Source organism: Mercurialis annua, linkage group LG3 (genome assembly GCF_937616625.2).
Source record: "Mercurialis annua linkage group LG3, ddMerAnnu1.2, whole genome shotgun sequence".
Classification (NCBI taxonomy): domain Eukaryota; kingdom Viridiplantae; phylum Streptophyta; class Magnoliopsida; order Malpighiales; family Euphorbiaceae; genus Mercurialis; species Mercurialis annua.
The window spans coordinates 8,203,066-8,226,268 of NC_065572.1; the positions used below are offsets into that span (position 1 = coordinate 8,203,066).

Below are 23,203 nucleotides of genomic sequence, written 5' to 3' on the forward strand. Positions count from 1 at the left end.
AGGAATAGTTACGTTGCTGCTGAATTTAAATGCAAGAATAAGTTAATTCATTCAAATTTTTTTGCATGGGCTTAATGAATCATGGCCAAAAAAGTCCATTTAATGATCAAGCATGCATGGGCTCTTAATTTCTAACCAAATACAGGGCTTACGTTGGCCTATTGCATGGGCTATATTACTTCAAACAAACCGGACACGGATCGAACCACGAACGAATCAACGAGCAACTTCAATAAAATTAAATAAAATATTTAATAATAATAATTTACCTAACCTCGACGGAAAATAAAATTAAAAATTTTAAAAAAATAATTTAAAAAAAATACGGGATATTACATTTATATAATAAAATTCTGTTATTTCTGCATTTTTTTGTGTTTTGTTGTATTTCTGCGTTTTTTTTATTCTGCAGAATGATTTGTTGATGATGATTGATTGCTGAATTATTGTAATATTACAGTGTTATTGATTTTATGTTGACATTATGTTGATATTATGTTGATATCTACTGATTCTTTTTATTTTAACAATGACAAATAAGATAATATTGTCTGTGAAATAAACTTTCGTTAGATGAAATGAAACTGTATCATAACCGTGTTTGTCGAAATTTAGTTAGGTATGAGAGGTGGAACGCAAAACAGTTATACAAGTGATTTTGAAGAAACTGTGCAGCTGCAAAGAGAATTGAGGAAAAAATATATTTTAAAATAGATTTTTTTAATTTGTGAACTGTTGTGTTGGTGTATATTTAATATATTTTTATTTTTATATGTAAGAATAATTTTATTTTTTCATTTGAATTATTGTTGTTGTTTTTTCATATTGTTTTGATTACTTACTATGCTAATATCTTTATCTAATTCATTTATTTTAAACATTTTATACCTTTGTTGTTCTTTAGTAGAATTAACACTACCATATTAACAAATTATCAAAATAATGTCAACATGATATCAACAATTAATGCTAATTTAGTCAAGATGTTTGTAAAATGAGAACATCGATTGATTTAAGAAAAAAACAATCAACATATTATCAAAAACATGTCAACAGGTCATCAATACAGCAATTCAAGACTAACTTTACTTTTCTTTTAATGATTGAAAAATCAACATATTATCAACAGTATATCAACAACATGTCAACATAAAAATTGAAAATCAAAAAAAGTAGAAATACTTATCAACATAATGTCAACAATAAATCAACAACGAATCAACAATGAATTAATGCTAATTTAGTCAAGATGTTTGTAAAATGAGAACATTGATTGATTTAAGTCAAAAACAATCAACATATTATCAAAAACATATCAATAGTACATTAATACATCAATTTAAGACTAACTTTATTTTTCTTTCAATGATTGAAAAATCAACATGTTATCAACAGTATATCAACAACATGTCAACATAAACTTGAAAAATCAAAAAAAGTTGAAATACATATCAACATAATGTTAACAATAAATCAACAACGAATCAACATAAGGAATAAAATAAAACATAATTTTTTGAAAAATTGTGACAATCTATAAAATATCAACAAGAAATCAAAAACATGTCAACATGATAATGCTAACATATCATTATCTAATATCATTTAAATTTTGTTTTTTTTAGTTTATTTCACGCACGGAATTATCTAATTTGCTAATGTTTTTTTTTAGAATAAATTTTTTCAATGTTAAAATTAAGGAAATACCAACTGATTATCAACACAAAATCAACATAAAATCAACAACACTGTAATATTATAATATTTCAGCAATCAACCATCATCAATAAATCGAAATGCAGAATAAAAAAAACACAGAAATACAACCAAAAACAAAAAATGCAGAAATAACAAAAATTTATTCCATATAACCATAAATTTATATTACATAACATGAAATTAGCATTATATTCTTAAAATATAATCTCTATACATGTTTAATGGTGAAATAACAGTAAAAAAATTGTAGATCTGAAAATAGAAAAGAAGAAGAACAATGAATAAATTATAGATCTGAAATCAAATAGATGACGACGATGAGCAGAAGAGATGATGGCGTTAACAAAGTTGACAACGGAGGCGATGATGAGAACGATGACGGAGGGGCGGAGGAACAGAGGACGGCTCAGCAGAAGACGGCGAACGGTAAAAAAAGAGAGGAAGATGAACTGAGAGGAAGAGAGAATTGAATGATGAGGAGAGAGAAAATAAATGAAATTATGATTTGTATTCTGTTAGGGTTTAATATATAGAGTCCGTATAAAAGTAATAAAATAGGCCGCACATGGTAGTTTAGAAAAGGCAAACTTGGACCCGTATAAAAGATAAGAAATTGGCAAACTAGGTTGTTTGTGTAAAAAGCCCTTAATAAAAAAACAACGGGCCTTTAGCGTTTTGGAGCCTAGCCCATTTTGTTTTGCTTTGGCCCTTTAAACATAAACAACTTCTTCTCCTCTTGCCGCCACCGACTGCGCCACTCCTCTGCCGATCTCCGCCTGTTCGAACGGCAGCCCGGAGTTTAGCTCACCGGCACCGGTAACACCAGAATTCTTTTCTTTTTAAACTTTTGCTGTAAATTTATTTCGTATAGACTCCACCAGCGCAATGACTGGGAAGTAAATTATACAGTAGATTTTATCTTGTCTTATAATTTTAAAGGGCAATTCGTCGAACACCTCGTGTGCATCCGTAAATTTTCATTTTTTTATCAATTCCCGCTGTCTCTTATCTGCTCTGCATTTCATAATTAATATCATTAGCTAAAATAGTTCTATTTGTTCAATTAAATTGATCTCGCTTCAAATTTTTGTCTAATTAAAAGCAGAGAGCTATGGGCAGTTCAAATCTACTCGCGAAATTCCGATCAATACAAAACCCTAACCACCGTCTACTGCTCCTAAATGCCACCGTCAGACGTTTTGGTCAGCAACCACAAAGTAACAATAGCAAGATTGCTGACACTAAACCGCTAAAGTCTTCGTCTTTGAAAGATATCGAAGTTGCTAAATTTTCAGCTATTGCTGATACTTGGTTAGTTTTTCGTCTTTTATTGCTTTTATTATTTTAAGGTTAAAGCATTGTGATTTTGTTTAATTATTTTTAATTTTATGTTAATTAGGTGGGATTCTGAAGGGCCGTTTAAGCCATTGCATGCGATGAATCCTACAAGACTTGCTTTCATTCGCTCGACTCTTTGTCGGCATTTCAGGTTCTTTTTATATTATCATACTTTTTTTGCTGAATGTAATTTCATTTGATGCTTAATGTCTTGTTTGTCTCCTAAGAATGGTGTTCTTTTATAAAGAATTTTTGCCACAATGAATATGCCTCGACTTTTGCTGCATACTTCGTTTCGGTTTAGGTTTGATAAGATATTGGACTGGTTTCTAAGTTATTCGTGAAGCTCAATGCTGTCATTTAAACCCAATGTGGTTTTAGTTTTTAGGTTGATTATGTAAAAAGTGTATTCCCTTTGCTCCATTTCATTCTTAAAGTCTGCACTTCATCATTCTTCATTTTGCATACAAGATTGATGGATGTTACAAAGGTATCAGCTTTTCTTAAATCCTTCCCGTTATGCTCAACAATCACAAGAACAAAACACGTTCCCCATCTTGCATCTCTATGCACCACCTTGTTTTACTTTATGGAAAATTCCCTTTTTGTAAATTCATAATGAGAAATTGCAAGTGTTAATGAGTGTTTTCTTACTATTTGTATTGTATGAATCCATGTTAAGAGAAAAACTAAAAATTAGCATGGAAATCTATGATCTATCTTTGTTTACTGGAATAACCAGTTACAGCATTTAAGATTTTATTTGAGGTTTTTGGCCATTGTTGGCTTTTTTTTATTCGGTAAGATGAGAGCAAATTTTTCTGGCATGTCCATGCTTTTTTATTGGTTTTTTGTATTTATTTTTTCAGGAAGGACCCAAACTTGGCTAGACCTTTTGAGGGACTAAAATTTATTGATGTTGGCTGTGGTGGTGGAATACTTTCTGAGGTATAATATTATTCTAACTGTTAATTAAGTTCTCTTGCTCTCTGTTTGAGCTTCAACTTTTAAGTTTTCCAGATAAATTTTATCTACGATTTCTTATATCTATTCAATACCTTTGCTTCAAAATTTAATAAGCGGTATTTGCACTTCCATACTCCCATTGAATTCACTTTTAACTGTTTTACAAAGAAAATTATGCTAATACATAATAGCTATTTGTTACTTCCGGATCATGATCATACTCTTTCTTTCTTTTGCTTCTTTAGCCTTTAGCTCGAATGGGAGCAATGGTAACTGGAGTTGATGTTGTGGAGAAGAATATCAAGATTGCACGCCTTCATGCTGTAAGATTATTTAATATTTTAAGCTACTGTAAATTAGATGTTAAGATTGTTTCAAATTTATTGGATTTTCGGTGTGCCAGTACCCTTAGAATTGGACCCAAATTTTATTGGTCAGTTGAAAAGCTAGGAATAAGCGTTTCTTTTCTTTTCTTTGCATCGTTTGCTTTATCTTTTAGACTCGGTGGCAGTTTAATGACTACCTCTTTGATCACAAGTTAGTGATTGGGCTAATCTATGAAGTCCAAGCTTGCTGTTCAATTATCAGGATCACGCTGAGCATGTGATTGTGATTCAAATAAACTTTTTGCTGTCTGACATGCTATATATCAGATTTATGCCACTTTCTTTTGTTAGTTTAGAACCTATCATAAATTCTTGACTTAAATATTGTTAAAATCTTTTCTTTTTGCACAGGACTTGGACCCATCAACTTCACCGACTGAATATTGTTGCACAACTGCTGGTACATGTAAATTTTGCTCATATATGGCGCATGCTAAGATTTCTAGTTACTTCTGTTATATGTTATAATCAGTTCCTTGTTTTGCAAACATGTTCAACTCTTGCACTAAATGGTGGCATTGTCTTGATAGTTAGATCCAGCATGCAGTAGTCAACTTTAAGTTATCTGATCCGAATAAATTTAGTTTGCTTGAGGTAGATGCACTCAAGTTGCTCCAAATTTCTTTTGGATCATCTCTATGCAATGCATCTGCTGATTCTGCTATAGCTATGGTTATTATCAGTTTTGACTGGAGTGGTTGCTTTTTCTTTGCATTACATCAACGTGTTTTTATGTCGCTTTTGCAATTAATAGATGGCATAACATTTTTGGGAGTTCCATATATTCATCTATATCCAATGTGTTAGCATAAGCATTTTATTCTTCTTTTCTTTAAACATGCATATCATGTAAAATCTTCCATCCGCTCTTCCATTTTTAGCTTATTCATGATTTCATTAAAATTATGTCTCGAGCAATGTTTCACTTCTATAATTTTTAGAACCTTCGAAAGAATTTTACTAAATTTCAATTTTTGTGAACAGAAATTCTAGTTGAGGAGCAGAGGAAGTTTGATGCTGTGATTGCACTTGAGGTAAACACGAGAATCATGATCAACCTACTTAGATGATTTTTTTTCCACATTTATTGCCTGTTTGTTTGGGGATTATGAGTTGTGATTGTTTGTCTAGGTAGCCTATTGATCAGCCAGCCCTGCCCGAATTGCATAATCAGTTCAATGAAGATTTCAATACAAATAGGCACAAGCTAGATATTAAGGATTTAGCATTTTGATGATGTCAAAAAAGTATTTTGATTTAGTATAAGAACAAATGCATGTGGAATGAATCAATTGTCTTCCCACTAGGAAAGCATTACTGAATTACGTTATAGTTGAGCTGGATATGTGCATTATATTTGAAAATTCACTATTTTCTAAAGGTTATTGAGCACGTAGCAGACCCTGCTGAATTTTCCAAGACTCTAGCAGCATTAACTCATCCTGGTGGAGCTACTGTTATTTCTACGATTAATCGATCCATGAGATCTTATGCTACCGCCATCGTTGCAGCAGAATACCTTCTCCGTTGGGTATAATTCCTTAAAATTGTGCAGTTGTTTTATTTGAATATGTTGCTTTGTGGAGATACTAATAATAGATATTATACAGCTTCCAAAAGGTACCCATCAATGGTCAAGTTTCCTTACTCCTGCCGAGCTGGTTCTGATTCTAAAGCGGGCCTCTGTCGATGTAAGAAAATTGCTAATAATGAAACTTTTGTTTATTTCTTGTGTCACTGCTCTATCTACTAATTTACTTTTTTGCTATTACATCTTTGCAGGTTAAAGAAATGGCTGGATTTGTGTACAACCCCCTGACTAGGCAATGGTCACTATCAGACGATATTAGCGTGAACTTCATCGCCTTTGGTACTAAAAATAGCAATTAAAGACTGGCCAGTGTACATATTTCTTTTTTAATATATTTTTTGCTCTAATGACAATTATAGAGATTAACAAATAAAAATACGGTAAAATCAACGATGTAACATTTTAAAGCAAAAATTGGCACTGAACCGCCTATTACGTTTACATATCTGCTAGTAAGGATTGTGTTGGGTGGGTTTAGGCTAAATTTTATCAGATTTTGGGTCATGTAGTTTACAATTTGATTCATTTTTTTCTTAATACGATTAGCATAGCATGCATGGAAAAGTAAAACAGAAGGGTACATCAACTATATGATTAAATATGAAGATGAAAATAAATGCAGTTAATTCGTAATTGAAATATAATAAAACTTAAAAAAATTATCATCCATGTGCCCAAAATATGCTTTGTACACTAACTATTTCCAATTTCAAGCTACTCAACTTAAAAGCCAAAGATTTCAAGTTCATGTTCACTGGCTCTCTTTCTCGAATATCTCGAAGTATTGGTAAATAAGAGTAGCGGCAAGCAAAATTCCAGTTCCTGAGCCAATTGCTCCCATGGAATCTGCCAATATTGAGAGTGCTCCTATGCACATTCCTCCAAAGGCAGCTGCTATCGGAATGTAGCGATTCAATTCCTTTTCTAAGTTTGAATCACGGTGTCCTGTCATAATCATGTGTTGATCCTGCACAACCAAAAAAAATATAAGTTCCGTAAACATATATCATTTATTTAGTGTATTATCTTATTCATTCGAGAACTTAATTCAATCATACAGAACACGTAGATATTAAACAAGCGCGTCTTAAACATTATACTAATTTCTTTTTAATGAAAACAATACCTTGAGCTGCTTAGCAACATCTTTGGCAGAAGACCCCGAAACCTCAATCCACGTCTTCGAGAAGAGAGCGCATGCTGAAAGCATGAATACGACATAGAAGAGAGCATGGAAAGGATTGGCTGCCATATCGGCCAAACTGCATTGCAAGAGAAAAATGTTTAGACATGAACAAAATGTGAACCAACTTGGCAAAATATACACAGTGCTAAAATCACTATACTATAAAGATAGTTCACCTTGATGGAGGTGTCACATAGTAAGCAAGACCACCAACTGGGATAGATCGACCACTGGAGTATCCAGTTTCTTTCCATATTCCCAAAAGATCTACCAACAAATTTCCACCGAACCTATTGTATAGCAACTGCACAAAAAAAACATAATGTCAATACTAAATAGGTAAGGCAATGAACCAATGTGAAGCGAGTTGTGATACCTGAGAGATGAAATAAAGATTGGATACAAGCGCGGATTGCAGAATAATCGGCATGTTCGATGTGTAAAACAGCTTAATGGGATACGACCCTTGTTGACCACGGGCATTCTTAGACTTGAGAGGCAGAACCACACGAAATCCTTGAAAATATATCACGATCAAAAAGATCAAAACGGTAGCGAGCAAGCTGGTAAGATTAGGCAGATTCTGCCTATAGAAAGCCTCTCGGAGAGCGCTAACTTTATCCGTCCTAGTGATGAGAAGATGGAATAGAGCAACAACAGCACCTTCAAATTCAGCACCCCTACCGCTGTTGATCGTGGTTGGACTAAATCCTTTCCATATGATATTTTCACTGCACGAACAGCAACAGAACATTATGGGCAAAACAAAATAAAAATATTTAAAGGAAGGGGAGATAAAATTAAGAATGTACTGCACCAGGTATTGGTAGCAATGAAGAGGGAAATGGCAGAGCCTAGACCGTATCCCTTTTGGAGAAGCTCGTCGAGGCAAATAACAATAATGGCAGCAAAAGTTAGCTGAATGATAATGAGAAGAGCATTCCCAACACCAAGCTGCCCAACGCTACCATACATCCCAGAGAGCACATAAGCAAGAGCCTCACCAACAGCAATCAGAATCCCCAACAATTTTTGTGCTCCATTGCTATATATAAAAAGAAAAGGCCACATTAATCATAACCACACAAATCTAAACAAGATAACATAAATCATACATACAAAAAAGAACTTACAGAAGAGCACGATCCTCGCGAACATTGTTATCAACTTGAATAAGTTTAGAACCAGCTAGAAGCTGCATAACCAAGCCAGAAGTAAGAATAGGAGTAATTCCAAGCTCCATAAGAGTACCACGATTGGAAGCCATAATTGCACGCATCCAATATAATGGATCCGCGCCTGTTGTCGAATGAATGCCGTAGAGCGGGAGCTGACTGCACACCAGAAATATAAAAAGAGATAGCAGAGTGTAAATAACTTTCCGTCGGAACGAGACCTTGTGGTCGGGATTCTGCACTTCCGGCAGAATAGGTAGAAACGGTTTTACCAAATCCAATACTTTAAATCCTCCTCCCATCTCTTACAATGCCAATTTTTTATAATGAAAACTAAGATAAAAAATTTGAACTTGGCAAGATATTACGACTTATGTCTAGTGATTTAGTGTTTGATATAATAAGAATAGAATGAAGCAAGGCACTGTATTTATAGTTTATGGAGGCGGCTATAGAAGAATCTATTTACTTGCGGGAAACCAAATCCATGCAGGATTAGGAAAAAGAATAAGACGTAGTCCATGCAGGATTAGGGAAAAGAATAAGACGTTAGTAGTTTTTGGGTATTTTAAATACATAATTTAATAAAAAAATACTAATTAACCTTTAATTCATGTCTAAATATTATTAGTATTAATCAATCATAATTCCTTAATGAAAATCTATTCAGGGCAATTTTGCCCTACGCTTGGACCTAGCGAGGCGATTTGACTAAATCCGGTCTATATGAGATAGTTTGACGGAATAAAATGGATTAGTTTGTGTTTCCCTGTTTTTTAAGAAAACGGTTGGTGCCTTTGAAGTGTGTGCGGGCGTGCCAGAGGTTGGACCTCAAATTGAAAATTAAAAATTGACCAAGCGATTGTAACTGATTTTCAAAGGACGTAAAAAATCTAAACGGTTCGTAAAGAAAAACTCTTGAAGAACTTTAAAAATAAGAACAAACTTCTGCAATTAAAATTTAGAATTCAACACTGTAAATGAAACTACTGCTGAAATAATGTCAAAAACAAAAGATTGAAATTGCGAAAACTGTAAAGTGTTTACAAATGATTTCATAAAATAAAAGTTTTTGGTTGTGATAATCTCCTGAGAGTATTGAGTTTTTGTTGAATTTGGCTGGGGTTTCAAATCGTCGTCTTCTTCTCTCTTTTATAGCGTTTGTAGAAACTGCCTGATGATAACTGCCTCTTTAACTGTCCACGTCTTCACAGCGCTTCCCACTTCTAAAAACTGCTCCTGAAAAATCGCTTTACAAAAAGCACGTGACTTCCTGGACCTTGGCCAATTGAGCTTCTGGGCTTCTTCTTCTAACGGGCTTCTGGTCTTTTGATTCTGAAATTATCTTTTCCTCCAAGATCAGGTCAAGGTCAAAAACAAAACCTTTGAGAAATCTCTTGAAAATTTGAAAATCAAATGAATTAACTTCTCAAATCTCTTGGAATTAACTTCTGACAGTTAAATCTCTTAGAATTAACTTCTGACCGTCAAATCTCTTGGAATTAACTTTTGACCGTCAAATCTCTTGGAATTAACTTCTGACCGTCAAATCTCTTGGAATTTAACTTTTATTTGGAAATCTCTTGAAAAGGTCAAATCTCTTAGAAATCTCTTGGAAAAGTCAAATCTCTTGAAAATCTCTTGGAAAAGTCAAATCTCTTAAATCTCTTGGAATTAACTTCTGACCGTCACTTGAAATTTAACTTTTACAGTCGAATCTCTTGGAAATCTCTTAGAAAAAGTCAAATCTCTTAGAAATCTCTTGGAAAAGTCAAATCTCTTGAAAATCTCTTGGAAAAGTCAAATCTCTTAAAATTAAATCCTCCACGTCAAATCTCTTGAAATTAATTTCTCCACGTAGCTTTTTGTATCTTTTTAATAGAATATGTGCTTTATGGCATTCGGGCCATATTTTTAATTTTGGCGTAAACAGTTTGATAATTTAAAGGTTTAAGTAGATGATCATGAATGTGATTAAAGTACGGTTAAACGATATATGAATCATGATTACAGGTAAGCAATTTTGGAATAAAAAAACGAATAAAAACAATCGTGAGTATTTAACGAATAAAAAAACGGCAGCGTTCAAAGGCGGTAGTGTTTGGCTTTCAGGTAAGCAATTTTGGAAACGTGGTTCCATGGAATAAGAACCAAAGATTTGAGATTTGATTTCTTATAAAGGATCTGTATAATTTGGCCCAGTGATTTGATTTCTCTTGTTCCAATTTGTCAATTTTGGTTTTTTTTGTTTGATTTTGTTTCTTCAGACTTTAACACTCAGGGGTGAGTAAGGACCGAATCAAACCGAAAAATCGAATCGAACTGAACCAAACTTTGTTGATTGATTCGGTTTTTCGGTGAAAACGGTTTGATTTGCTTTCTACTCTAGGTAAAGTTTGGTGTTTGGTGTTCGGTTTGATTTTGGTGTTTAGAAAACCGAACCGAATGAAAAACCGAATTAACCGAACTTCAATATAAAATATATATATTTTTTAAAAAAATACACATATATACTTATATTTATATGTTTTTTGTCTTTATATCTCAATTATTGTTGATATATGAGTTAATAATTGTTATTTAAACATATATGGAAGTTTATTAGACTCTAATTATTTAATATTTCAATTAATTTTAATATAAAAAATGGTGAAATTCGGTTTTAACCGTACCAAACCGAAATTTTTGGTTTGGTTTGGTTCGGTTTTTCACTTCCACATTAAAAGTTTAGTTTGGTTCGATTTAGGAATTTTTCAAACCGAACCGAACCGACCGATGCTCACCCCTACTTAAAACGATAGTGTTTCCTATTTTGTTCCTCTGAGATTCTAACACTAAAAACGACAGTGTTTTGAATAAGGCAATTCCACATGTGAAATGGTGAGTTTCACATGTGAAGTCTGACATGTCTTTTCATGTAGGATTTTAACAGATCGGTCAACAAAAATACACCTAATTTTTTATTCAGTGATGGATATGAAAAAAATAAAAAATTGTGATTTTATATGTCAACTATTAAATGTCGTGATTGAAATAAAATTAGATATAAAGATCATGATTTTTTTATGAAATTTACTCTAATTTTAAACATTGAAATTATTTTTGTAAGTTTCCTTTAAAAGAAATAAAACTTTTAGTTAATTAATTATAATGTTTTTTTAAAGAAAATTTAAAAGTGAATTATTATAAAATCACTTCATTGAATTTGCATATAATCACAATTTAAAATACATTGTATAATTGCCACTTAAAAATAGTATTTTCCTAATCTAATTGCCACTTAAAAATTAGTTACAAAACCAAAGGAAATTACGAAGCTGCCAGTGTTAGAAAGAGTAAATCAAAACGCAGCCGTTTCCGAACTGACACGTCAACTTCCTTTCTCTTCTCTCGCACACCACCTTCATTGAAATTAAAATTAAAATCTCCCCCATTTTCAATCGAAATTTCTCTTCTCTGCACAAATTTAGGGCACCAAATTTCTCTCAGTCACCATGAATATCTTCAGATTCCTCGGCGACATGACTCATTTAATCAGTATTCTCATTCTCCTCCTCAAAATCTACGCCACCAAAACTTGCTCCGGTAAGAATAAAACCCTCCGGTTTGCATTTCCATTTTTTTTTAATTTTTAGTTTAATGTCTGCCATTTTTTAGGGGTTTCATTGAAGACTCAAGAACTATATGCGATTGTGTTTGTGGCGAGATACCTGGATCTGTTCACGGATTTCGTGTCGGTGTATAATTATGTTATGAAATTGGTGTTCATCGCCAGCTCTCTTGCTATTGTTTGGTGCATGAGACGTCACCGTATTGTTCGACGAACTTACGATAAGGAGCTTGATACGTTTCGGCATTATCTCCTTGTTGTTGCTAGCTTCGTCTTGGCTCTCGTTGTTCACGAGAAGTTCACATTTCGTGAGGTCACTTCATTTTTCTTTAAACCTACTTTTTTTAATTAATTCTTTGTTAAGCTAGCTGATTAATTTAAATAAAATTGATGTAATGTTCCAAGAATCTGATGTTGTAGAATTTGTGCCCGAAATTTGTTTGAACTGTAGCAGTAGGTTATCAATTGTGCTATTGCTTTCGTACATTATTGAATCGCGCCATGTCAATCTCTTGTTGTACATTTTGTTTATCTTGTTGTAGATCTTTTGGGCGTTTTCGATATACTTAGAGGCGGTGGCAATTCTTCCCCAGTTGGTACTGCTCCAGCGAAGTGGGAATGTGGATAATTTGACTGGGCAATATGTTTTCTTCCTTGGGTATGTATACACATGGTTTTTATATAGTGGCAAGCTGCTTGGTCAATGCTTTTGTTCATATACTGTTTTTTTTTCTCATATGAAATATTTCTTGTATGTTAAGTGTTGTGCTAAATCATGTCTGCTCTTGGGGGTTTTAATAATTTGCAATGTGTTTCATGTCTATCTTGATGATAAAGTACTTGTCAGCATATAAGCAACTATCGCATATTCCCGTGTTTCCAGTCTCTAAATGCTACCTTGTTGTTTATATTCCCTCTGATCAGCTTAAAATGAAGATTTATACCCATATGAAGTATGCTGTTCAGAACTGCTTTAACATGAAAATTTATCATTTTTATCCAGCTATATAGCCTTCATGGGGGCACTTTTTCATATATATGTTGAGAACTGCTTGTGTTACTTACTCGTATCTTTGATACTTGGGTAAGATGTGATTAGGGCCCCTTTTTTATATTTATTTTGCACAGGGCGCATGTTTGGATCCTCTCTCTGTTGAAATTTCTCTCCTCTCAACATTAGCAAATGTCATAATTTCCTTATCAGGAAATTTTGCTGAAGTTATTTTTGCAATAAGTTCCATCTACCACTGCGTAGTGCCTAAATTGAGTTGTTTTATAGGGATTCAAACTGAAATGCCTTGGCTGAATCTGCAAATAAATTCACATCGATTTTCTTTTTGTGAATAGAGCTTGTCCATGAGGTTTAATATGTCTATTAACTGTTTCCATGTTTAATTCTATGTGTTATCTGGGACAGTAACTGGGAGAGCCTCTTAAGATTTGTTTATGGCAGGAGCAGGATGCGGTTACTGCAGTTATCCTTGATTTAGTCCTCACTTGTATTTCTTCGGTTTTATATCACTGTCAAAGTAGGGCTGCTTCCAAAGTCTAGATAGGAGAACTTTGTCATGTTGTTGGCCAATGTATAACTGTGCCACGTTCTTTAAACACAAGAGGGAAAATTACTTAAAATATCATGCAAGGAAGGTGGAGATTTTGACGGAATGTTGATTTAGCAGCAAATCTTAATTTTCTCGAGTCAACAATATATTTTAGACGAGCTAAAATGTCACTTCCTTGAAATGGGCTTCTTTTGGGATGTTTTTGAAGCCATGTTTCTTTTTATCTTTATTGTGTGATGATGTACTCAACAACAATTTATTATGTCCGCAGGGCGTATCGTGCCTTCTACATCCTTAACTGGATCTACCGGTACATAACAGAGACGCATTTCAGTAGATGGATATGTAAGTTTGTAGTGATCATTACTTTTCAACAGGATTAACTCTTTGGTTAGAACTGTTCCAACTTCCATCTCATTTTGTTTATTTGTCAGCTTGCGTCTCTGGTCTTGTCCAGACAGCTCTCTACGCGGATTTCTTCTATTACTACTTTATAAGGTGTGAGAACACTCCTGTTAGTATTTCTCCTTTTATTTCGCTCTTTCTGTTATATATTACGACAATATTTTCATTCCTTTTTCTCAGCTGGAAAAATAATGCAAAGCTTCAGCTGCCAGCGTGAGTCAGGCGCCAATATTTCTAAGTTTCAAATGTGATGTAAGCTTGTCATCGTGTGCATACTCGTCCATTTATTCTGGTTTATATTGAACGTGATGAAGAGTCTTATGTTACAATACTTTTGAGCTGGGATCATTTCCAATGTATACGAAAGGTTGATGAAGTCGATGGTTCATTTTGGAGTATGCCGATCTCATAAGCACTTTTAGGTTAGATCAAATGGTTACGAGGTGCTAATTTTAATTGTGCCAGAAGCCTTCATTTTACTTTGTACCTGTTAAGAACTATATTTGGGAAGTAAAATTGTAGACTTCACTAACAACATTAGGGTTAGACACAGTTGACATTAGTAATTTTTTGTTCCTGCAAATTTGTTTCAATATGCCTCTTAAATTGCATTCTTATCTTAATTGTGCATTATGATTATTAATCTTACTGTTTCTGTTTTAGTGTGAGTAACAATAGAAACAAAGACGAGTTACACAAATTTATGGTTTTTTTATATTATCACGTCATTTTTTTGAACAGGTTGCCAACTTCCTTTGATTTCTCACTTTGTTTTTTAAAGTTAAGAATGCATGCATATGTCCCTAAAGCTAGGGGCTAGCAGAACTTTTATTACTTTTTTTTTATTAAACCGAACCAAATTAAAATAAGAAAAAATTGAAAAGATTCATCTAAGCTAAATCAAATATTTCGGTTTAGCTTGATATCTTTTAGTTTGATCGCCTGAAATTTAATTGAAATAAATTTATTTTTAAAATCGAAATGATATGATAATTATTTGCAAAGTTTCATTAATATTTTTATTGGAACGTTTTAAACAGAGTTTTTAAAATGTTCGAAAATACATTGATTTATGCGGGTTTCGGAGCAACCACTCTCATTCCCTAGCATTTGGTTCAAGTTGACAGAATTTGTAGGATTTGTCAATTGAGTTTAGAAGGTAAAATTTGGGTTTCCTATTCAATTGCGGTTGTTCATGTAAGGATGAGTTAGGTACTGCTCATAAACAATGTGCTAAGACTTGGTTCACAATCAAAGGAAACAAAATTTGTGAGATATGTACTATCAAAAAAAATTGTGAGATATGTGATTCAGTTTCTCTTAATGTTATTAGAATAGTTAGAGACTGAAACAATAGAAGAATCAAGTAACGTCATAACAGCAGCTACAACCTCACCATCAGTACCCTGCGGTCGCCTTTTTCTTTGTTTTTTACTTGCTTTCATGTTATTTGCAGTTATTTTATCATGGATGTCTCACTATAAATTTTACTTCTCATAAATGTAATAAACTATAAATTACTATTAGTTATATTAAATATATTAATGTATATGTATTTGTCGTCCATTAAATATTATAGTTTAGATTAAATATTTCAAATAAAAATTATTTTAACTAATATTTTTGGTTATTTTTATAGTATAATTATATAATTATATATATATATATATATATATATATATATATATATATATATATATAATACACTTTCAAGTATTCATCAATTAGCAAATTGCTCTTGTCTTAGGAAAAATTTACGTAACTGGACTTATGGTTACAAGATAAATAAAAAAATTTGATTTCCTTTTTGTTTTATGATGCAAAAGGCAAATAAGAAAAATACATTAGTATTCATTTAAGTTTGCGTTAAACTATTCAAAAATACAAAATATCTAAAACCATGCCCGCAAAAATAGAGTGCAATGGCCGAGGTTTATATAGTAGAATTGAAACCCGGTCCGGACTAGGGCCGTACTTGGGCTTACTTGAAAAATAAAAAAGCCCGCTAGACCTGGCCTGCGGTCTGAACCTGACCCATGAACAAGTTTAATGCACACTATCATATCATACATGATACACGTAAAGCTGCATTTGGTTCAAGTTGACAAAATTTGTAAGATTTGTCAATTGAGTTTAGAAGGTAACGACCATGAATCTGGCTCTCTTATGCAATTGGGCTGTTCTTATAAGGATGAATTAAGTACTACTCATAAACAATGTGCTAAGACTTGGTTCACAATCAAAAGAAAAGGAAACGAGATTTGTGAGATATATAATTCATTTGCTCGTAATGTTGTTAGATTACTTGTGACTAAAATAATAGAAGAATCAATTAACGTGTTGTTCTTTTTATGTGAAAGGTTGTTGTACCTTTTTTTATGAAGGGTGTTCATGTGTTGGTTGTATCCAAAGTCACGGCTCTAGTTTCTGATTTCATAAATTAGTTTGCGGGTGATGGTGAAGATTAAGCGAATACGACACTTTACTGGCGAAACAGTTAGATAATTTATTTTTTATTTTTGTAAGTAGGTCTGCGAATTAAGCAACATGTTGTCCGTTCCAGGTCATCATGTTTAGTTTTCAAATTTTCTCAAATTTCTTATAAATGTAACTGTTTCATATTCGAATAATGAAGTTTGATGAATCCTCAAATAAAAAAAACAATAGAAAAATCAATTAACGTCATAAAACTAGCTACATTCTCACCATTAGTACCCCATGCAGAGACTCGAAGCCTCTACTACGGCTGTCTCTTTCTTTATTTTTTACTTGCTTTCATGTTATTTACTCCCTCCGTCCCGTTTAAGAAGGGACAAATGACTTTTTCACATATATTAAGAAAGCATTAACTACTATAGTGTTTTCTTATTTTACCCTTATTTATGATATTGTTATATTTTGTATATAAACTAATAGTAATTAATTATGGAAAGAGAAAAGGGGGTAAAAATGGAAAATTCATATAAATTGGCACAAAAAACACGATATGGCCTTCTTAAGTGGGACAAATAAAAATGGAATATGTCCCTTCTTAAATGGGACGGAGGAGTACATTTGTTTTAGGCATAATTTCTTAAAAAACCCCCACCTTGTATTTTTTTTTCGTTTATACCCTGACCTTGTAAAAACACCATTTGTACCCAATTTTGAGTTTTTATGTTTCATCTCTACCCAAAAGTATTAAATTGTACTCTTTTCATTTGAAAAAAAGTTTAAAACAATCCTTCATTTTTAACTTATATACGAATTAGATATTAATGTTATTAATAGTACAAAAATACCATCTTTTTCAAAAAATTAAAAATAATAATAATTTTTTTAAAAAATATTTCGATTTTTTTTAATTTTTTTAAAAATATTTCCGACAAAAAAATTAAAAATAATAATATTTTTTTTTTAATTTTTTATTATTTTATCAAATTAAAAAAATAATTAATTATTTGGATGTATTTGATTATTTTTTAAGTTTAAGGATTTATTTGTATATTTTAAAATAGAAAAAAATATGTTTTAAACTCTTTTCCAAATGAAAAAAGTACAATTTAATGCTTTTGGGTAGAGATGAAACATAAAAACCCAAAATTGGGTACAAATGGTGTTTTTACAAGGTCAGGGTATAAACGAAGAAAAAATACAAGGTGGGGTTTTTTTAAGGAATTAAGCCTTTGTTTTATCTTGGGTGTTTCATTATAAATGTCACTCCTCATAGATATAATAAACTATAAATTACTATTAGTTATATTAATGTATACGTATTTGTCGTCTATTAAATATCATAAATTAGATTAAAAATTTCAAATAATAATTAAAGTAATAGATTTTAAAATAACAATTATTTTAATTAATATTTTAAATTGGTTATTTTATAGTATGATTTTTGAATATATAAATTTAACACACTTTCAAGTATTCATCAATTGACAGACTACTCCCGTCTTAGAAAAAAAATACGTAACTTTGACTATGGTTGATAAATAAAAACTTCTGATTTTCTTTCCCTTTCAAGTTTGCTTTAATTTGTTCAAAAATAAAAAAATATTAAGAACTCGAGGTGGCAATGGGTCGGGTAGTACCGTGAACCGGCCTGATAAAACTCGGTCCGAAAGCGGTCAAATCTTGAACCATCTCTAAACTAGCCTAGTACTATAGAGAAGTCGGGTTTAGGTCGATTCAACATTTTCAAGAACCGGAATCGTGGGTACCAGTTTCGAACCGTATATGTTTTTTTTTTGAAGATATTCTTAAATTATTTATTGTATGTATATATATGATTAATTATTAATATATTATACTAGAAATATTTATAATATATACAACTACAACTACAAACATAATATATTATGTATTATTTTTTAATTTATTATCCTTTTAAATATTAATTATTAATTTTATTTTATTTTCATAGAAAAATAAAATGGTTAAATTTGACTTATTTTTGCTCATGGGCAAGAATAGTCTCTTCAAGTTTGAATTTATTCAAACAACATGACTAGGTCTGGTTCAATTTTATGAAATTGATAATGAAAGAAATGTATTCATATGGAATAATTATTTGTATGAACAAGTATTTTATCTTTCAAAAAAATCTAAGAAACTAAAAATATGTATTTTATTTTTTGAACTAAGCATAGCTTAAATATTTTTGATTGACTATTATTACAGTATTTAGTAAAGTTATTAACAGTTAAATATAATCCAAAATCAGTTTTTTACGCCTTTAGTGGGACCAATCTTTATTATATAATCCAAAATCCAAGTTGATCAGCCACGTTCATAATGTGAAACAGTCTACTAGCCCAAAACTCAGACTTTATCCACGCGGCACAATCCCATTCGCTTTATTAACGTGTCAAATTCGTCAACTCTACGCCACGACACACCAAAACAAAATATCAGCAAATTGTTTCCAAAAAATAAAAATAAAAATAAAAATAAAAATAAAAATAAAATAAATAGTCTTCTCCTTTTCCAATTCCTGTAAGTTCTTCGATCTATCCGCCTCCATAAATTCTAAATCAACACCTCTGCTTAATCTTTAAATCTACGAATCTCTAAAATTAATTTTAAATTTTTTTAAAATTTTTTGAGATGGGAGGAGGATTTAGAGTACTGCATCTGGTGAAACCGTTTCTATCATTTCTACCGGAAGTTCAGAACGCCGACCGCAAGATTCCGTTCCGGGAGAAAGTGATTTACACTGTGATGTCTCTGTTTATATTTCTGGTGTGCAGTCAGCTGCCGCTCTACGGAATTCACTCGACAACAGGCGCAGATCCGTTTTACTGGATGCGTGTAATTCTGGCTTCGAATCGCGGTACTGTTATGGAGCTTGGAATTACTCCTATTGTTACTGCTGGATTGGTTATGCAACTCTTGGCTGGTTCTAAGATTATCGAAGTTGATAATAATGTTCGCGAGGATCGCGCTCTTCTGTAAGTTTGTTCTTCTCTAGTTTTAGGAATTAAACTTGATTAGCTAGAATTGTATAATTATTATGTATCTAATTGGTTTTGTGATTGTTTTTTTTGCAAATATGGTACCTGTGACTGAGTTAATTCCTCAAAAGTTTGTGATGTTTGTGGAAATCAAATTGGAAGAGTGTGTATCGTTCCCTTGTTAAGCTGCTTATGTTATGTTTTTTTAGAATTAGAACTAGCCAAAGAGAAAGTTTTTAAAAAATTTAACCATTAGTAGCATAGGATGAATGAATTATCATCCCTTAATGTTTTTATATATTATAAATTTAGATTTGGGTAATTATGTTTTCTGTTGCCTTTTCTTTTTTAGCAATGGAGCACAAAAATTGTTGGGGATTCTAATTGCTGTTGGTGAGGCTGTTGCATATGTGCTCTCTGGGATGTACGGTAGCGTTAGCCAGCTTGGTGCTGGGAATGCTATTCTGATTATCATTCAGCTAATTTTTGCTGGCATCATTGTTATTTGCCTCGATGAGCTTCTCCAAAAGGGATATGGTCTTGGCTCTGGGATCTCCCTTTTCATTGCTACCAATATCTGGTACAGTACATGCTTTTATTCTCCCCGTTTTTTAGTTTTGTTTTCTTTTAATTTTGTTTTGACCATAATTTTCTCTTGCTGTTCATTGTAGTGAAAATATCATATGGAAAGGATTTAGTCCAACGACGATCAACAGCGGTAGGGGGGCTGAGTTTGAAGGTGCTGTTATTGCTCTATTCCATCTTTTGATCACTAGGACAGATAAAGTTCGTGCTCTCCGGGAGGCTTTCTATCGGCAGAATCTTCCTAATGTCACCAACTTGCTTGCTACTGTTTTGATCTTCCTCATCGTGGTCTATTTCCAAGGATTTCGTGTGGTTCTACCTGTGAGGTCTAAGAATGCCCGTGGACAACAAGGCTCATATCCCATTAAGCTTTTCTACACATCTAATATGCCAATTATTTTGCAATCTGCACTTGTTTCCAATCTTTATTTCATCTCTCAGGTATGACATGTGACTTCACATGGGTTCAAGGGCCTACCTATTTAGTCCTAAATCATTGACACTACGCTTATCTGTGCAGTTGCTGTACAGGAAGTTCAGCGGAAATTTCTTGGTCAACCTGTTGGGAAAATGGAAGGAATCTGAATATTCCGGTGGTCATTATATTCCAGTTGGTGGTCTTGCTTACTATGTCACACCTCCAGCAAGGTGAAGCAAAGCATTCATTTTCCGAACTGTCTTGGTCATATATTGTTTTCTGGATTGTGTATATCTTGCCAAGTCGGTTCACACTATTATTTTTTGTCTGAATACTTTTCTCTTGCGCTGATTCTCGGTCTTACATTACATCCATGATGCAGTTTGGCCGATATGGCAGCCAATCCTTTCCATGCTCTCTTCTATCTGGTATTCATGCTTTCAGCTTGTGCTCTCTTCTCGAAAACATGGATTGAGGTTTCGGGGTCTTCTGCCAAAGATGTAGCTAAGCAGCTCAAGGTACCATTTACATAAAAAAGAAATTAGTAGGCATTTGTTTGAAAACCAAGTGTTTTGCATGGTTGAAACAAGTTCTCTAATGAATAACAAAGAATACACTAAATAAATGGTATATGTTTGCTCAACTATGAACTGAAATTGCAGGAACAACAAATGGTGATGCCGGGACATCGCGATTCAAACTTACAAAAAGAATTGAATCGCTACATTCCCACGGCAGCTGCTTTTGGAGGAATGTGCATCGGTGCACTGACAGTACTGGCAGATTTCATGGGAGCAATTGGCTCAGGAACTGGGATTTTGCTTGCAGTTACAATTATTTACCAGTATTTTGAGACATTCGAGAAAGAGAGAGCCAGTGAACTTGGCATTTTCGGCTTTTAAGTCGCGTAGCTTGTACTAGGAAATGGTTATGGTAGAAAGCTTATCCTAGCTAGACAAATGATAAGTTTTGTCTTGCTATAAATGTTCTTTTATCCGAGTTTTTATTACATTTAGATTACGAATTAACCATATTAACTGCATTTTTGTCATCTTCATATTTAATCTTATATGTGAAATTGAGAGCACCGTGCAAACTATATTTTAGGATTTGAAAATCATAATCAAAAGAAGTCGCAGTCAATTACAATAAAAATAAGAAATGCATAAGCTGTCATTCTATCAGAACAAGTAGTCTTATGAGACAAACAATAACCAGGTATAGAGGCTTCCTTTATTCAAAGTTCTGCTGCCTATACGATTGCTGCTATAGAAATTGATAAATCAGAGAGTATTTTAGCAGTTGCACTTATCTGTGATAAGGCAATGCTCATCAGGCCATCTCCAACATTTTCTTTTAAACCCCTATAAATTTTAAAGGCTTAATTACCAAAAAAAACCTCACTTTTTAGCCCTTTTTCAGTTGTCCCCTGACATTGCAATTTTATCAGTTGCACCCTAATTCACACATTTGGGTTTCAATTCCACCCTAAAAATCAAATTGGACTTTTTTTACTCGAGAAAAATTCATAAAAACCCTTATAAAGTACTTGTTTGAATTCTTTTCCACATAAAAAGTTAAAAATGGATGACTTATTTTAACCTTTTTCAAATGAAAAAGAGATCAATTTAGTATTTGAGGGTGGAATTGAAAACCAAAGGTGTGAATTAGGGTGCAACTGACAAAATTACAACCTCATGATGCATTTGAAAAGGGGCTAAAAGGTGGGGTTTTTTTTGTGATTAAGCCAATTTTAAATCAAAATTTATCTATTATAGTGTTTCTTCTTAAATAATTTACGCCATTTTATTATATCCATCATACCAATAAATTATTTAAATATTATATACATCATACCAATAAATTATTTAAATACTATATACATCATATAAATAATTTATTCAATACTTACAAATTACAATATACATCCATATTTTTATTTAAATATATAATAAATTATTTATAAAATAAATGTATTCATATATCTTCAAAATTAATAAAAAAAAATGAAAGACATTACAATACATTTATTAGAATTACATAAAACTTCATATTCAAATGAAAATAGTCCATTACATTTTCTAATTAAATTAAAAAATACAAATGCATGTTATTTTAATTAAAATATTTAATTTGAATATTTATTTTATACATATTCACTTAATGCATTGCAAAGTGTAATAAGGGCAATTTTGTTCTAAAATCGTCGGTGATAAATAAAAAATTATTAAAATCGGATATTATCATTGATTACCATTTTATTTGATTTAGAATAATCAATTCCGTTGACAGTTAGGAATTTATGTTAACGGAACTAACAGAAGTCCCTAATTGTCAACGAAATTGAACGTGAGATGTTAAATCGTTTGATTTTCAAATAAGAGGTATCAAACTATGAATTATGATATATGGAGGGTCTCACAGCAATTTGCTTATTTAAATTTTTGTTTATCTAGTCCTTGTATTTTTATATTTTTACTTATCTGATCCCTCTTCAATTTCGGCCTTACGCGCGTTTAACGGCTAGTGTAGTGCACATTCACTTTCCATCCAAAAAAGACTTAGAAACTAAAATTGTATCATACTATTATCATAACATTATCATACTATTATCATAACCGAGTGCAAAAATATTTTACATACTTTATCATAACCTTATCATAAAAGAATTATCATATGATAACGATGTGATAATGTTATGATACAGATATGATGGCTTTATGATACCGATATGATAATCAAGTGTTGTTTTTTTGCAGAAAATCAATTTTCTGCAGTGTTATGATGATAATGTTAGTGATACCGATATGATAATCAGACACTGTTT

At 32.3% G+C, this 23,203-nt stretch overlaps 4 protein-coding genes across 5 annotated transcripts; 3 read left to right on the forward strand and 1 right to left on the reverse strand.

The window, feature by feature from the left end:
• Positions 1 to 2,420: 2,420 nt before the first annotated feature.
• LOC126675346 (ubiquinone biosynthesis O-methyltransferase, mitochondrial) lies at positions 2,421 to 6,441 on the forward strand. 2 transcript variants are annotated; one of them, XM_050369977.2, is made up of 10 exons: positions 2,421 to 2,535; positions 2,825 to 3,030; positions 3,119 to 3,208; positions 3,927 to 4,005; positions 4,269 to 4,346; positions 4,761 to 4,809; positions 5,394 to 5,443; positions 5,791 to 5,940; positions 6,020 to 6,100; positions 6,192 to 6,441. In XM_050369977.2, exons 2-10 carry the CDS (start codon positions 2,831 to 2,833, stop codon positions 6,297 to 6,299), a joined length of 885 nt encoding a protein of 294 aa, XP_050225934.1. In that variant the 5' UTR covers positions 2,421 to 2,535; positions 2,825 to 2,830; the 3' UTR covers positions 6,300 to 6,441. The 2 variants fall into 2 exon arrangements, with proteins under 2 accessions (XP_050225934.1, XP_050225935.1); XM_050369978.2 differs by having other exon boundaries at positions 2,424 to 2,535; positions 2,822 to 3,030.
• Positions 6,442 to 6,595: 154 nt separating this feature from the next.
• LOC126675345 (uncharacterized) lies at positions 6,596 to 8,741 on the reverse strand. Its single transcript, XM_050369976.2, has 6 exons — positions 8,320 to 8,741; positions 8,004 to 8,231; positions 7,563 to 7,917; positions 7,363 to 7,490; positions 7,127 to 7,262; positions 6,596 to 6,967 (listed from the first exon to the last, which is right to left on the reverse strand). The coding sequence occupies exons 1-6, from the start codon at positions 8,661 to 8,663 to the stop codon at positions 6,752 to 6,754; spliced, it is 1,407 nt and encodes a 468-aa protein (XP_050225933.1). The 5' UTR covers positions 8,664 to 8,741; the 3' UTR covers positions 6,596 to 6,751.
• A 3,015-nt stretch (positions 8,742 to 11,756) lies between these two features.
• On the forward strand, positions 11,757 to 14,555 carry LOC126675113 (ER lumen protein-retaining receptor A-like). Its single transcript, XM_050369696.2, has 6 exons — positions 11,757 to 11,946; positions 12,019 to 12,284; positions 12,514 to 12,629; positions 13,805 to 13,878; positions 13,968 to 14,031; positions 14,119 to 14,555. Exons 1-6 carry the CDS (start codon positions 11,856 to 11,858, stop codon positions 14,153 to 14,155), a joined length of 648 nt encoding a protein of 215 aa, XP_050225653.1. The 5' UTR covers positions 11,757 to 11,855; the 3' UTR covers positions 14,156 to 14,555.
• Positions 14,556 to 18,883: 4,328 nt separating this feature from the next.
• On the forward strand, positions 18,884 to 21,407 carry LOC126673871 (uncharacterized). The gene is made up of 6 exons (XM_050368182.2): positions 18,884 to 19,370; positions 19,726 to 19,953; positions 20,045 to 20,399; positions 20,479 to 20,606; positions 20,759 to 20,894; positions 21,039 to 21,407. The coding sequence occupies exons 1-6, from the start codon at positions 19,027 to 19,029 to the stop codon at positions 21,276 to 21,278; spliced, it is 1,431 nt and encodes a 476-aa protein (XP_050224139.1). The 5' UTR covers positions 18,884 to 19,026; the 3' UTR covers positions 21,279 to 21,407.
• Positions 21,408 to 23,203: the final 1,796 nt, after the last annotated feature.

What these genes read in the sequence shown, in the direction of transcription:
- LOC126673871 (XM_050368182.2), top strand. Translation starts at nt 19,027, where the DNA reads ATGGGAGGAGGATTTAGAGTACTGCATCTGGTGAAACCGTTTCTATCA. An exon ending in TTCATTGCTACCAATATCTG is followed by an intron (nt 19,954 to 20,044) that starts GTACAGTACATG and finishes TGTTCATTGTAG; the next exon opens with TGAAAATATCATATGGAAAG. An exon ending in ATGTAGCTAAGCAGCTCAAG is followed by an intron (nt 20,895 to 21,038) that starts GTACCATTTACA and finishes CTGAAATTGCAG; the next exon opens with GAACAACAAATGGTGATGCC.
- LOC126675113 (XM_050369696.2), top strand. Translation starts at nt 11,856, where the DNA reads ATGAATATCTTCAGATTCCTCGGCGACATGACTCATTTAATCAGTATT. An exon ending in CGCCACCAAAACTTGCTCCG is followed by an intron (nt 11,947 to 12,018) that starts GTAAGAATAAAA and finishes GCCATTTTTTAG; the next exon opens with GGGTTTCATTGAAGACTCAA. An exon ending in AGAAGTTCACATTTCGTGAG is followed by an intron (nt 12,285 to 12,513) that starts GTCACTTCATTT and finishes ATCTTGTTGTAG; the next exon opens with ATCTTTTGGGCGTTTTCGAT.
- LOC126675346 (XM_050369977.2), top strand. Translation starts at nt 2,831, where the DNA reads ATGGGCAGTTCAAATCTACTCGCGAAATTCCGATCAATACAAAACCCT. An exon ending in ATATTGTTGCACAACTGCTG is followed by an intron (nt 4,810 to 5,393) that starts GTACATGTAAAT and finishes TTTTGTGAACAG; the next exon opens with AAATTCTAGTTGAGGAGCAG. An exon ending in ATGCTGTGATTGCACTTGAG is followed by an intron (nt 5,444 to 5,790) that starts GTAAACACGAGA and finishes TATTTTCTAAAG; the next exon opens with GTTATTGAGCACGTAGCAGA.
- LOC126675345 (XM_050369976.2), bottom strand. Translation starts at nt 8,663, where the DNA reads ATGGGAGGAGGATTTAAAGTATTGGATTTGGTAAAACCGTTTCTACCT. An exon ending in CGCGAGGATCGTGCTCTTCT is followed by an intron (nt 8,232 to 8,319) that starts GTAAGTTCTTTT and finishes TTTTATATATAG; the next exon opens with CAATGGAGCACAAAAATTGT. An exon ending in ATGTTGCTAAGCAGCTCAAG is followed by an intron (nt 6,968 to 7,126) that starts GTATTGTTTTCA and finishes TTGGTTGTGCAG; the next exon opens with GATCAACACATGATTATGAC.